Raw genomic sequence first — 14,822 nt, 5'->3', positions numbered from 1 at the left:
CGCCGTCTGCACGTCTTCGCTCTCACCTTCATGAAAGCCGACCGGGGTGATGCCAAGTCTCTCCGCCTCCTGCGCTGCAGCCGCCTCTATCTCTGCGGCCTTGCATTTCAGCATGCCGAACACCACCTGTCACGCCCCGGGGGAGTCCCTGTCCGAAGAAATTTCGGTAGCACCTCCCCTGTACGGCTGACAATTTGAATCATTTCTACATGCACAATATACATCAGCCACAGGCGGCTGGAATATACATACAACCACACAGTTATATGATACAGCTTACTCGGCTGATACAATAAAAACACAACCACGTAGTTATATGTAAAGCAGCCCACTCGGCTGTACCAAAACCAAAACACAACAGAAAATGACAGAAACCAAATACAAACCAAACACAAAACTGCTAGCCGGCTAGGCTTACACAACCAACAATAATACAAAATACCACATAACAACTTCAAAACTCCAGAAACAAAATCGGAGCACAAACTAAACACACTGACACATAAAACAAACAAAACATAAATGAAACCGATAAATCTTCTGAGGTGATGTGGGGACCAGCAAACAGGATACTCCAAGCGACATCATAACCAACCTGGTACCTGAAAAAGATAGTGTCCACGGGGGTGAGTTCAACAACTCAGCGAATACCAATAGACATGCCTAGTAAGAAATATCTAACAGCAATAAACATGGAATACAACTTCCTAATCATATATAGGAAATATGCAAAACTGAAAGGTAACTGAGGAAGCTGTACTCACCAGGAACTCCTATACAGAACAAAAGGATCGTCAAACCAGATACACAATATGCCTCCTGTATGCATGTCAAATAAATGCATCCACCAAAATACAGCAAACACAAGCAAATAAATGCAATAAATGCATATGATGTCAATGACATGGTCACCCCTGACGTCAATCAGTCATCTCACACACAATGGTGAGACTGAGTGGGTAAATAAATGCATCCACCAAAATACAGCAAACACAAGCAAATAAATGCAATAAATGCATATGATGTCAATGACATGGTCACCCCTGACGTCAATCAGTCATCTCACACACAATGGTGAGACTGAGTGGGTAAGGTTGTGACAACCATGCACTCTGACGTCACTGCTCTTGATGAGTGACCGAATGGACGGGATATTGTCGGAGTACACATATACTCCTACCCCAAAACATAAATGGGGGAGCACAATGCTCTCATCTCCCGGTACACCATGACGGGGAGGGGTCCCTGACGTGCTACCACGCTGCATCACACTACCCATGAGCGGACCAACGGAGCACTGAACAGAGCAAAACTGACGTGTTACCACGCTGCGTCACGCTACCCATGAGCGGACCAACGGAGCACCGAACAGTGATGAAACTGGTGATATGCTCTACAATAATGGAGCAGCCTATCACGCAGCATGCAATCATGAGAATGGTGCATGAAACTAAGCATGACAATATCCTGAACCAAATCCACATATATATATATATATATATATATATATATATAAATGTGTACCCTAGTACCAGTAAGTCGGATCCACAGATCTAGGGTATACAGATCCTCTATGATATAACAACGTAGGTCCGGAACATATCCACCTCCATAAAATATGTACCAACAATGTACATGGATCAAAACAAAAGGGTCTAGGTATACAGATCAGATATGATATAAAAATATAGGTACACATGCCAGATAATAAAAATCCAGAATCTAGTCTTACATCAGTAAAGCATGGTATGTCACTTACTCTAGGAATTAAGGTAACCATGGCAATAATCACGAGGCATAAACATGGATACATAACAAACAACAAAAACAGAACATGTTAGACAGTGGCGAGGGGAAGAGGCAATGGCGAGAAATAGAAGGGGAGGAAGGTAACCGCCGCCGGTTAGGGTACGGTGGAGATGGCGTCAGGCGAGGAAGGGGGTGCGGCTCAGGTGCGCGAGGGAAACGGCGTCGCGGAAGAAAATAAGATAAATAAAAACAAGGAAAAAGGAGAATAAAAAAAAAATCGAACTTTTCCTCGTTAAATTGGGGTAGCCTAAATAGGCTTTCCCCTGCCCTGTTTTCATCCCCGTAAACTCATCTATACGAGCTCCGAAAATTTCCCGAAAAATTTCTAAAAATTCTGAAAAATTTCCTTATCATTACCTGCCCTTTTCGGTATTTTAAACCACTGATTTCATCATAGTCTCGGCTGCAAAAAAGAGAAAAGAAATCAGTTAGACTCAAGGAAAAGGAGAGAAAGTTATTTCTTACCCGGGCCGTTCGGAAGCCGCGTTCGGATTGGGCTTAAGCCGAATAGATACAGCATCCCTTCGTGCAGCAGCATATGGATGTCCAGCTTCAGCCCGGCCAGCAGGCTAGCCGCGTGTAGAAAAGCGGGCTCGGTCCTATAACTCTTCAGGTCGGGGGGAGGCGGCAGCGAAGTTTGCCACTGGGTTCGGAAGGGTGGCGGCTCGGGAAAACTCAAAAAGAAGAAATTGTCCTTCCAGTGCTTGTTGGAGGTAGGCATTTTATCAAAGAAAACAAAGCCGATCCGAGCTTGAAACAAGAAGGTGCTTAGCTCGGACTGCTTGGGATAGTAAAAATAATGAAAAATCTGAGGCTTAAGAGGGATGTTGTGCACTCGGAAGAGCACAACTACGCCACACTACAGCCTGAAGGAGTTGGGCACGAGCTGGCCGAGTGAAATGCGAAAGTAGTTGCACACTTCTATAATGAATGGGTGGATGGGAAACCTAAGGCCACCTACGAATTGGTCACGGAAGAAGATAACAGTGTCGGCCGATGGGTCATGAGGTCGGTCGGACGGCCAGCCAGGGTGAGTTTGTGGTCAGTAGGGATGTCATATGCATTGATCAGTTTAAAGGCATCTCCCGAGTCGAACCGACTCTCCATGGCTTGATACCAAAGGCCGGGAGAGGGGGTGGACGAACTGGCCATGATCGGAAAATGAAAATGCAGAAGCTTGTCGGAAGGATCGACGGAAAGAACGACGAAAGAGGCGACACCAAGGAAAGCAAGGGGAAGCAAACGCGAAAATAAGAGAGGAGCAGGGAGCTTACAAAAGTGGACCTAGGAGAGGGAGGTGGAAGATCGTCGAAGCGCTGGAGGCAAAGGAAGCCGATGAAACACGCGGAAGCAGCAATGATCGAATAGTTGTCGGCGCTGGTGCTTTATAAACATAGAGCTCGGTCAACCTTAGCCGTCCGATCCAGGTCATCGAGATCGAAGTCGACATCCGACCGTTGAATTCAAACCACCGCCTGTCCCATCGAAGCTGACGCCCTCTCTTTTATGATGACGGCGGTGGCGCCATGTGATGACAAGTTAAAGGGCGACATTTAATGAACGCCATTACGCAGGTGTGGGTGCATGCTCGGCCTTAATAGCAGGGATTTGCATGAATTCCGAGGAGATCCTGAAGACGTCAGCATTAATCGCCCTCGGGTCGGCAAGGTAATCAGCGATAAGCAAAACTTTCCAAGGCCCAGTGGGTAGGCTGCCGAGCGGTTGCCTGGCACCATCACAGTGCCCGAACAAAGAAGCACCCACGTCAGTGGCTGAGCGACCGCTACACCGCTAGACTAGTAGTCCAGTCAGTCGGACTTTTAACCTCCTTCGACTAGACTTGAGGGGGAGACACGTGATCCGGTGGTGAAGGAGGGGGCCCGACCGTACAGTAGTCAACGACACGTGGAAGTCAAAGTCAAGATGGGCAGACCAATGTTTTGGCCGAGCGGGGAGGTCACCTCGCCGATCGGCCTTAATAGCGCCCAGGCCGGTGTGAAGACAACTCGATCACAGGTCGAGTTTCCGATGCTCAGGGGGTTTTGTATAAAAGAGGTGATACGCCGACCGACAAGTCTGCTCGGTCGACCTACCGAATGACTAAGGTTGCATGCCCGTCCGAGTATGTGACTGAGCAGCTCACCCGCTCGGCCTAGTAACAGACAAGAGAGAAGAGGACAAAATAGCTAGCTGGTGATATCCTTCTCGAGACATGCACCGCTGACAGACAGCATGGTCGGTGACCAGACCGGACAGAAGATCGTACGATGGAAGTTTCCACTATCATGTCGGAGATATGCTCGGACGGTTGCGGTATGGCGTCAGACACACTTTTCTGAAACGTACATTTTGAGGTATGCTTTGAGGAGCGTGCACGCCTCGGGAAGCATGCATGCCCCCCCCGGATCCTATATAAGGACCCCCAGACTTCGACGGAGGTATGCGCGATTATTCACTGTAGCTACAGTTTCGTTACTCTACTTCCACTTTATTTCACCGGTGCCTAACTTGAGCGTCGGAGGGTCGTCGTCGGGAACCCCTTCCCGGGTCAGCTTTGTTGCAGGTTCGCTGGAGGTCCACGTCATCTTGGAAGTCATCTGAAGACAGCAGCAAGCGTCACGTCCCCAGCGCCCGTCAACTCGACTCTCAGACAGGATCACCGTATTAAAATCATCTAACATAATTATTGCCTAACTTTCTTTCGTCTCTCTTGTTTTAAGAGTAACCGCAATCCTAAACTTATAAACTCAACTTTATCGTGGGACCTACTATGCCACATCACTGCCACATTAAAAATAAAAAATCTATAACTTTTATAAACCTCTCCCTACAATCATAAACCCAACAAACAACTTTATATTGGACCCACCACATCATTATCTATATTTTCTATTTACTATCTTATTTACTATTTATTTATATATTATCATAAATACATATTTATAATATACCTGTTAATTAATTTATTAATAATATATATTAGTTTTATTTAATATTTTTAAATAAATTATTAATTTAATAATTAATATATAATAATTAGCTACATTTTTTGTTCACTAAATTTATTTACAAACAAAATAATTTTATAAAAATATTATTGAAAATTTAATAATTTGTAACATTAACAAATAAATAATTACAATGAGATCATAAAATAAAACATAGTACATAATTAAAACAGAATTAATTAATAATTAACTTATTCCTCACTAATTATATTCATAACGTGTGTCCAGACATGGTCAACTAAGTCAGCTCGAAGCCGGTGATGCACTTCTCTATCACGTAGCTCGTTATAATTCTGGAGGTACTCTTGGAATTCTGGGGTAGTGCCCATGACTATTTATGCCGGTGGAGGAGAGTATTCATCCGACCAATTGACTGATGTCTTTCCTTCATCCTCAATAATCATGTTGTGCAAAATAATGCACATATACATGATATCCTTTAAGTCATTTTTGTACCAAGATCGCGTAGGACCTCTAATTATTGCCCAACGAGCTTGAAGCACTCCAAATGCTCGCTCCACATCCTTTCTTGCAGCCTCCTGTCTCTCCTTAAATTTTTTTCCTTTTGGGATCCTCGGGACATGGAAAGCTCTTCACGAACGTAGCCCATTCCGAGTATATACCATCTGTCAGATAGTATCCTTTTGTATATGATGTGTCGTTTACTGTGAAATTAACATCCGTTGCATTTCCCTGTAGGACGACGTTAAATAACGGTGATTCATTAAGAACATTTATATCGTTACCCGACCCTACGACGCCAAAAAAAGCATGCCATATCCACAAGTCTGCAGACGCGACAGCTTCAAGAATTATTGTTGGCACACCATAATCGTCTCTAGTAAACTAACCTTTCCAAGTGATGGGGCAATTCCTCCACTCCCAATGCATGCAATCAAGGCTGCCCAACTTTCCAAGAAAATCGTGTCTCTGCTCATGCATTTGAAGCAAGCGTTGAGTGTCAGCAGCATTGGGTCTTCGCAAGTATCGTGCCCCATACACATCGATCATACATCGACAGAAGTTGATCAAGCAATCAAGGGAAGTTCTCTCACCCATCCGTACATACTCATCTAGAGAGTCGGCGGGGGATGCATATGTCAATTGACGAATAGCCGCCGTGCATTTTTGAAGTGGTGACAAACCTTTCCTTCCAATTGCATCTCTCCTCCACTGAAAATACTCTGAATAATCTGTCAAGGCATCGACTATGGGAACAAATAACTCTCTTCGCATGCGAAATCGTCGTCGAAAGACTTCAGCGTGAAATGTTGGAACATCCGAGAAGTAATCTCGGACAAGGCAAACATGCCTGTCTTCACGATCCCGGTCCACATACCTCCGATTTGTAGCTCTTCGAGAACTTCGAGTTTCTTGACGTCTCTGCTCTTCCTTCTCAAGTAGCGTAATCATCATTCGATCAACATCATCTTCCGCATCTTCCCACATCTCATTTCTCCAAAATTCACGAATATTATTTTCTCTAGAGCGATGAAGATCTTCAGACATTTCGAATATAAATGAAGTTTTAAGTGGTTCATAAATCAGAAATACAATGGAATGAAGAATCATAACTTCCACATTGATATATATAGACTAATTTGTAATAGTTAGTTTATAACGGTTATTTTACAACGACGTTACCAAACAACGTTGTCTAAATATTAAATAGTCATTTTTTTACCATTGTCTAAAAAATAGACGTTGTCATATTTTTACCGTTGTTTAAAAGATAGACATTGCCAGATAACGTTCATTTTGACAAATGAATGTTGTCGGTCAATTTTGCAAAATGAACATTGTCGTTCATTTGACAAAAATGGGCATTATCTATTGTCTCATTTGATTAAGTTTTAAAAAATAAAAAATAACAAAATTAAATATTTGCTTGACAACTAACATGGGACTCATGTGCATTTAATTTCATATTCTTAAAAGCAATATGAAGCCAACATCCTGAATGTTGGCTTCTTTAATTCTAAATTTTTTGAAGTCATGCAATATAATTGGGTTTACAAAACCCAACTTCTTCGGTTTGGTAAACCCACCATTGCTTTTTGAAGTCATGCAATTGGGTTTACAAAACCCAACTTCCGCAGACACCCTAACAATAAGATCTATTGCCTGGACGCGCTGGCAGAGGCATCGGGCGAAGGAATCATCTTTTAGACGCCATGAGCTTCCTCTTCCTCTTGCTGTTCCTCTTCATCCCCCTCTCCTACTGCTTAATCACACTCGTATTAACTCCACGTCCATGTAAAGGAACTGCGAAGGTTAGATCATTGCCGCCAGGCCCTCCTCCCCTTCCTCTGGTGGGCAACCTTCTCTGGCTTCCACCCTCTTTCTCACGAATCGGCACTCTCTTCACTCATCTCCGAGCCGCCTACGGCCCTACTGTCACACTCTACATCGGCCGCCGACCAGCCGTCTTCATCATGGAAGGACACGTCGCGCAGGCAGCATTGGTCCACCAGAGCTCCGCCTTTGCGCGCCGTCCTCCGCCCCTCGGCACCTCTCGCGCCCTCGGCAGCAACGTCCACACCGTCAATATGACCGACTACGGCCCTCACTGGCGCCTCCTCCGTCGAGCCTTCGCTTCCGTGGCTCTCCTACCGGGAGCGCGCCAGTGGGCCCTCGAAGCACTCGTCGACGACCTCACCTCGGCTTCCGTCGCCGCCAGGGAGAACGAAGTCAGCCCCAGCGAGATATTCGCGCGGGCTCTGTTTCGGTTATTCTCGCTGCTCTGCTTCGGCGAGGAGCTCGAGGAGAGTACGTTGTGGGCGGTGAGGGAGGCTCAAGTCGGAATCATAAGCCTCGCAGTTAAGCTCAGCGTCTTCAATTTACTGCCCAAGATTGTGTTGGTGGTGTTCTGGAGGAGATGGGTGCAGTTGGTCCGGCTCCGGAGGCGGCTCGATGATCTTTTAATTCCTATCATTCGAACTCGCAGCCGAGATCAACTTGCGGTCCTTCGTTGCAGAAGTATGCCATCATACCTCGATGCACTCCTCGGCGTCGAGCTCGAGGAGGAGGTACGTCGACGTCGGCTGATCGAGGAGGAGATAGTTAATCTCTGCTCGGAATTTCTCAACGCGAGCACTGAGACCACCTCCGCCGCGTTGCAATGGATCATGGCCAATCTCGTCAAGCAACCGCACGTGCAAGATAAATTGGTGGCGGAGATCGCGAGTGTGATGGGAGCTAACAAATCAACGATCGTCGGGGAGGAAGAGGTGAAAGAAATGGAGTATCTGAAGGCGGTGGTGCTGGAAGGGCTGCGACGGCACCCGCCGGCGCACCTTCTGCTGCCGCACACGGTGGCGGAGGAGAGGGAGGTGGCTGGGTACGTGATCCCGGAGGGGGCAGTGGTGAACTTCGCTGTGGCCGAGATGGGGCGAGACGAAGCGGTGTGGAAGGAGGCGATGGAGTTCCGGCCGGAGAGATTTATGGAGGGTGGGGAGGGAGAGGGAGTGGACTTGACTGGGGTTCGGGGAATCAAGATGATGCCGTTCGGGGCCGGGAAGAGATTGTGCCCAGGGATGGGCATGGCCATGCTGGTGGTGCAGTACGTGGTGGCGAATTTGGTGTGGAGATTCCGGTGGGTGGAGGTGGTGGGGAAGGAGGTGGAGCTGGCCGAAGAACCGGGCCTCACTGTGGGCATGAAGCACCCGTTTCTAGCTCGCCTGGTGCCAAGGACTCTGTGAAGAAAGGAGAAAATCAAAAGAAATTATATTTCGTTGCTATTATTGTAGTCGAATAATCTGCAAGCATGCAGTACTGCTCATTTATGATACAACCTTATAAATATTAATTGTGAACGATAATTATGGTGTATGATCTTAAAATTATAGTAAGAAGACTTATGGCAACTACAACTATATTACCAAAAATTAATTACTTGCTAAGATGAAAAAGTAGGTATTTTTTTATGTTATTGTGATGATTCTTTAAGTGGAATTATTCATTTTTTCAGGATGTAATGCACGGACAAGAGAGCACCTAAAAATGCTCAGGCACGCTAATTGTTGGGACGAAGTTTAGAAGACCTCACAATTACCAGAATCAAAAGACAAGACGAATAGGGGAAGGCGACATTAGAAGCGACTGTAAAAGCTCATCGATGTAGCGTGTGATGGGATAAAATCAGAGCCGCAACGGCGCTGGAGACAAAAGAGTCGATAAATGACAATATTGAATGGAAGCAATGATCAAGTGGAATGAAAAAAAAAATTAGTTTGCTTGTCCCTTTATTTGATAATTATAATAATAATAATAGTATAATTGGTAGAGTGACTTATTTTATGCTTGATTTTGTTTATTTATTTTTAAGTAAACTTGACTTTTTTCGTTCACCTTTTGGCTTGATCTGCTCAGTCTGCTAAATGTATTTGACTTAATTAATCTAATGAATACGCCATGGATCATTCAACACCTTGTGCAATGAATCATGTCGATATCATGCTTATTCTGTTCTGATGCCGAATAGAGATTGTGATGCAGAATCAAATCATATAGAAAATTAAGACAATCACAAAATAACTCTCGCATAAAAAAATCAGTCAAACTGATATGAATAAAAAAACATTAACTAGAAATTATTTAGATATGACACTCGTATAAACTTAGCGTCAACTAAACTGAATTATTGTACTCTCTAAAATTAACTGCATACCGAGCTTATTAAAAACTTATATTTGACTACTCCTAGATAAAAGATCTTACCGAAATTAACTTAAGAATTTTTAAACACTTATTTTTCCGCTCATCTCAAGACTGCTTAAAGATTTATAGAAACAAACAAAAATTCGCTGCTTCACGGATTACAACGTTCTGCCTCACTAGCACTCCAACTACAAGTTCAGCAGCTCAGCAACGTTAATGATTGCAATTCGTTTCCCCTTCCCTTCCCATCACTTAATTAAAATTTTACATGCAGAATTTACATGCAAAAACAAAATTACCTAGGACTGCAAAGTTCATGGTATATTGTTTCTCTGAACTCAACAAAATCTACCCATTGTCGTTGGTAGATGATGACAAATAAATCTGTTTTAGCACGCCAGTCCAATCATTGAAAATAAACAGTTTCCTCATTGCCTAGTTTCTGGTCGTAGTCAGATTGCGGAAGCAATGGTTCTTTAATGTAGAATGTATGAGAGGAAGATATCAAGAGCAATCAAAAAAATGATCAGCCACTCCAAGAAAACAAATGTTCGATTCTGAAGGATTTCCTGGATGAAACTGATATTATGCTGCACAAAGAGCAAAAGACAGGGAGAATAGATAAATCGTAAAATTGGCATTGGCAGACAAATCTAAGAAACTACAGAAATGGTGAGGCATGAGGTTTACCTCCACAAATTTCAATTTAAAATTAAGATTTTCAAATCTCTGTGATAGCTCATATTCATCCCGAAGATACTCCCATACCTGTGCATAGTTAGCATTCTTCCAAGCAATATCTGAACTGTAAAATTGAGAATAGCATAAGCTCATAAAAGAGTTTCCAGTTATAGTAAATATTGAATCAGTGTTCAACTATCCAATATGGTTAAGAATACATAGCAGGAAATTAAGTGACCCACATCCAGGATTGCACAGTATCGTTAGATCTTGAATATTTTCTGATTCTAGTCTACGCACTCAACAAAGCATTAATGAGAATTTTTTGCATGCAAATTGGAGAAACAAATTGCTAGCACTGGCATATAACTGCAGATATCAAAATTCAGTAAAAGCACTGGATTTTGTCAATGAAATTCTGCAAGAAATGATTCTGCAAAAGAAATTCAAATTCCAAAGGAAGAATGGAAGACAACTAAAGATCAGAAGCAAAATTCACCAGATAGAAATATCATAGATTTAAATATTAGTTATAGATAGATAACTGTGGAAACTATATTAGCGAATAGATAAATTGATGATGCAAAGCATAAAGGTCACCTCTCAAAAAGCCCGAGTTTGAGAATCACAGCAGTGAGGTTAGAATTTGATCTCCACACTAACTGGAAAAGTTGCTTCCGTTGCATAGTAGAAATTCCAGTCTTCTCCAAAACACGGTTGATTTCTGCAAATTCGGCCACCATTCCATCAACCTAATAAACGTGACAGTATAAGTTTTCCATAAGAGAAGAAGAGCAATCAATGAATTTGAGACTGATAAATATCTTGCCACATACTTGCTGGATGTAGTGATCTAAAGCAATGCTTTGACTAAGAACTCTTCCTATGATTCGTATGCCATCCATATTCAAAGTCTTCAGCACTATATAATCAAGTCCACCTTGCATCCAATTCTCAAGAGTTGGTTTCTCAACTATTGCAAAATCTAGAGTATCAAAAATTCAAAGCAAATTTAGGAAGTTGAAAGGCATTGCTTTTTCTTCAAATTTAACAATAAATCTTATTTTTTATAAAAGGGCATACCTAATATCCTAGTAGAATGAAACATGATTCATGTAATGGAAAGAATAGTAAATCAATGCAAGTAAAGCAGCAACAGAAAACTAGAAAGATGCTCAAATTTCAAACTATACCATACAACTACTATAAGACTTTCATTTCTTTTTTTATAGGAGTACCTATCCTGAATAAAGTGATGCTTGTTAGGGCAGTATAATGCTAAAAGTTAAAAGGGAAGAGACAATGAGTAAATTAGTGTAACATGTTAGAGGAAACCAAGATAATTAAATATGAACTCCAAGACATATATTGAGAATCACCTAAATTTACAACAAGTGTTTCATAAATTCTTCTTTAAAAAGAGACAGAATATAAGGCATCTCCTTCTAGGCCTTCTTAGAGTTCCCAGTCTCACATTGATATAATTGCACCAAGAAAGTTGACAAATCAAAGTCAGAATTTCATTTTACATGTACTAACACTGCATTTATTTTTTTTAACTAAGAGAGTTATGGTTACATCCTAACTTAACACAATCTACAATATATTGGGATTTAAAAGTAACATTTGTAGTAAAATTGAGGGTATATGATGATGAAAGAGCATTTACATTAAACAGCCTATTGCCATTGTCCAGTTTTTAGTATTTTCCAATATGCTAAATTCAATATGATGGCCTATAGCTTAATTGTTCAACAATAATGTGACACACCACCAATTTTGCAACATGCTATGCCTATAAGATATGCACACATCAAAGGTGTTCAGTGTTCTAATTCCAACATATGAAGAAAATAATGCATACGTGGTACATTTTTCCCTAGGAAGGGAAGCAACTTTGGGATGCTTACCATCCTTTCTCATTTCTGGCAGTATACCTGAAGCATGCTTTTCAACAATCTTCAGATACCCATCAACTTCATGATCAGAAACATTAAACAACACAACTGAACCATAATGAAACACAACCATATAATGGCAAGAAACTTCACTTGGAAAATCAGTCTTCAAAACCTTCTACATTAAAGAGAAACCGAAGATTTCATGAGCAAAAACAGTGTATTAGGATTTGATTAACAAAAGTTACATGAACTTCAATCATGGCCATGGCACAAAAACAAAAACTAGCTAATTACAGTTATACTACATACATAATGCAGTGAACTCAGTTAAAATAAAGACAGATGTCCTTGGAATCTAGGTTCCTCATTCTATTCATGATACTGCAATTACTGGTTATAATGGAAGGCTGGTAATCTAGTATTCATCAAGATCATTGGGATAATGAAATTTCCAAATGTCAGAAGGCTACAGATAAACAGAATGCACACATTTTCCACTCTGGAAACCATCCACAATCCTAATGTTTTGCACACTATCAATGATTTTACAGACTTCAAGTATGCTGCCACCACTGTAGTAAACCTGATTTAGATGCTGAACAAAATAGAAGAAAAGAACTAGGCCATGCTTTTGTATGCATAATTGCATTCCATCAGTTTGAATGGTTCATTGTATATTTAGTGCTTCAAACTTTCTTCAAGGAAAGACTTTAAAGAAAGGAAGGAAAGAACAATTGCCAAGAAAAAAAAAAAGGAAAAAAAATAGAGAGAGAGAGTAGTTTATTAGCTTTCAGCCATTTTCAGAACTCTACATAGTTAATTGCCAGTTTGCTGATACAAACATCAAACAAATCACACATTTAGGAGATGGATGAATGTCAGATTATAATAGTAGTGGGGCAATACACAGCTTGTTCATGATGATGATAATGACGGTCATGATGGATATCAACCTATTGATCACTTTCCATAAATTTGATTTTACAAAAAAAAAAAAAACTGAAATCTAGATATTAGATAATTGAACCTGCCAAGGACAAGTTGCACACTTTGCAGAATTTTATGAAGTAAAGGGTTTAATGTTAAGAGTTTCATCAACGAACAGGCAAGGAAGAACCAGAAATTACCAATCAAATTCATGTAAATTGTATACATTTCCTTTCTGAGTAGTCATCCACCAAGAAATGGGATCATAAACATTTATTAAGTAGTAACAACATAAATCATGTCAAAGAAGAGCTTGTTTACATGAGCTTCCAGCAGAAAGAATACAGTTTATAAAGGGGGCAAAATCAAAACAACAGTCATTTACCTGAGAATCGTTCTTATCATCATGGTATCGGAGTACAATGTAATTGGTGGCTCGAGAGGTATGAGGGGTGACGACATTAAATGCATTTTGGGCCTGCAAGCTCCTCAAGTCAATACTGCAATTCAATTGAACGCCACCATAGTAGAAATCAACAAAAAGCCCATAAAAATCAAAACCGCAATTTCATAAGAACACAAGAGACAAGCTGAATCAGGGTACCTAGTGCAAAGGAAATAAGCCTTGACAGGGATGAACCGGCTCTGCTTCTCCTGCTGGGCCAGCGATAGGAGGCCCCCCTGCTCCTCATGGAGCGGGGAATGCGCGGGGGACTGCTGATCCTCCCGAGACTCGACCCCGCGGTCGGAAGGGCTGGAGGAATAGTGCCTCGGTAAGGGATTGTTGAAGAGGGAAAGGAAAAGGAGGGGGCGTCGATGGGACCGAAAGAGGAGGAAGGATGCGGCAGCGGACAGGCCACCGCCGGGAAGAGAGAAAGGGATTACGATTTGGGTGGGGCCGCGATGGAGGGCTTTGTAGGGAGAAGGGAAGTAGGGGGAAGGAGGAGGAGAAGAAGAAGAGTAAGAAAGTAGAGTCCGGAGACGCCTGGCGAGGGCGCCGAGCGGCGAAATCGCCATGGCGGCGTTACATCATCAAGAGCGGCCTTTGTAACTACGGCATTTTACTGAACCGTTTCGGTATTATCCGAAATACCACTCTTCTGTCTACCGGTTTGTCCTAAATTTAAAATGAAAACTAATATATTTTTAAAAAGTACATTTGATAGTATAAATTAAAAATAATAAATTAAATTAACAGTACATTTTTATATTTTTAGTTTATCAATTTAAAAAATTAATTAATTTGAATGACTTTTAATTCAATTTAGATTTTTATAAATTTTATAGAAATATAGTGATATCTAAATTATTTTTTTTATAGAGTTTTAAAAAGTACGTGATATTCAAGCTTGATTTTTTAAAATTCTATGAAAATATTTTGATATTCAAATTTTAATAGATTTTCATCGATTCTTTTAGAATTCCTTGAATATAAATTTTAACCAATAAGAGTTCTCCAAAACACTTGTACAATTTTAAAAATAAAATAAAAAATCTTCATCTCACCTTTAAGATTTCTATAGATTTCAAATCGCCTTAACTTTATACAAATAAGTCATTTTTCTTCTCGCTCCTCGATTTTGATTATTTCTTTGATCTTAAAAGCTCTGTCCTTGTTCAACCTCTCGGCGGCCTGCATCAACTTCTCAACATGCATTTCCTGTGAAGTCGAGAGTCCTCTGAAACATCGTTCTCCAATGTTATAATGGCAAAAGAATGATCAGAACAGCTGGAATGAAATGGCAGCTGCTTGTACCCTTTTCTCCAGCAGTGACTCACGGCGGCAAGCTGCATGCGGAGATTTTTCTACTGTTACTCTTGATGGGAAACAATGAGG

At 41.4% G+C, this 14,822-nt stretch overlaps 3 protein-coding genes across 3 annotated transcripts; 1 reads left to right on the top strand and 2 right to left on the bottom strand.

The window, feature by feature from the left end:
• Window positions 1–5,663: 5,663 nt before the first annotated feature.
• LOC122019457 lies at window positions 5,664–6,326 on the bottom strand. The gene has a single exon (XM_042576917.1). The coding sequence runs from the start codon at window positions 6,324–6,326 to the stop codon at window positions 5,664–5,666; it is 663 nt and encodes a 220-aa protein (XP_042432851.1).
• A 623-nt stretch (window positions 6,327–6,949) lies between these two features.
• LOC122021069 (cytochrome P450 89A2-like) lies at window positions 6,950–8,793 on the top strand. The gene has a single exon (XM_042579146.1). It carries the CDS (start codon window positions 6,992–6,994, stop codon window positions 8,516–8,518), a length of 1,527 nt encoding a protein of 508 aa, XP_042435080.1. The 5' UTR covers window positions 6,950–6,991; the 3' UTR covers window positions 8,519–8,793.
• A 900-nt stretch (window positions 8,794–9,693) lies between these two features.
• Window positions 9,694–14,088, bottom strand: LOC122021338 (protein RETARDED ROOT GROWTH, mitochondrial-like). The gene is made up of 7 exons (XM_042579461.1): window positions 13,590–14,088; window positions 13,371–13,485; window positions 12,068–12,233; window positions 10,994–11,142; window positions 10,758–10,909; window positions 10,167–10,281; window positions 9,694–10,066 (listed from the first exon to the last, which is right to left on the bottom strand). Exons 1-7 carry the CDS (start codon window positions 14,000–14,002, stop codon window positions 9,953–9,955), a joined length of 1,224 nt encoding a protein of 407 aa, XP_042435395.1. The 5' UTR covers window positions 14,003–14,088; the 3' UTR covers window positions 9,694–9,952.
• Between the last annotated feature and the right edge of the window lie 734 nt (window positions 14,089–14,822).

This window comes from Zingiber officinale, chromosome 9A (genome assembly GCF_018446385.1).
Source record: "Zingiber officinale cultivar Zhangliang chromosome 9A, Zo_v1.1, whole genome shotgun sequence".
Taxonomy (NCBI): Eukaryota; Viridiplantae; Streptophyta; class Magnoliopsida; order Zingiberales; family Zingiberaceae; genus Zingiber; species Zingiber officinale.
Note: the sequence above shows the minus strand (reverse complement) of the source record. Positions and strands in the feature narration are given on the sequence as shown.

Excerpts from the sequence above, each read along its gene's own strand:
- LOC122019457 (XM_042576917.1), bottom strand. The coding sequence starts at position 6,326 with ATGTCTGAAGATCTTCATCGCTCTAGAGAAAATAATATTCGTGAATTT.
- LOC122021069 (XM_042579146.1), top strand. The coding sequence starts at position 6,992 with ATGAGCTTCCTCTTCCTCTTGCTGTTCCTCTTCATCCCCCTCTCCTAC.
- LOC122021338 (XM_042579461.1), bottom strand. The coding sequence starts at position 14,002 with ATGGCGATTTCGCCGCTCGGCGCCCTCGCCAGGCGTCTCCGGACTCTA. Across the intron at positions 13,486-13,589 it reads GCTTATTTCCTTTGCACTAG|TATTGACTTGAGGAGCTTGC; the intron begins GTACCCTGATTC and ends ATTGAATTGCAG. Across the intron at positions 10,067-10,166 it reads TTAAATTGAAATTTGTGGAG|CATAATATCAGTTTCATCCA; the intron begins GTAAACCTCATG and ends CTCTTTGTGCAG.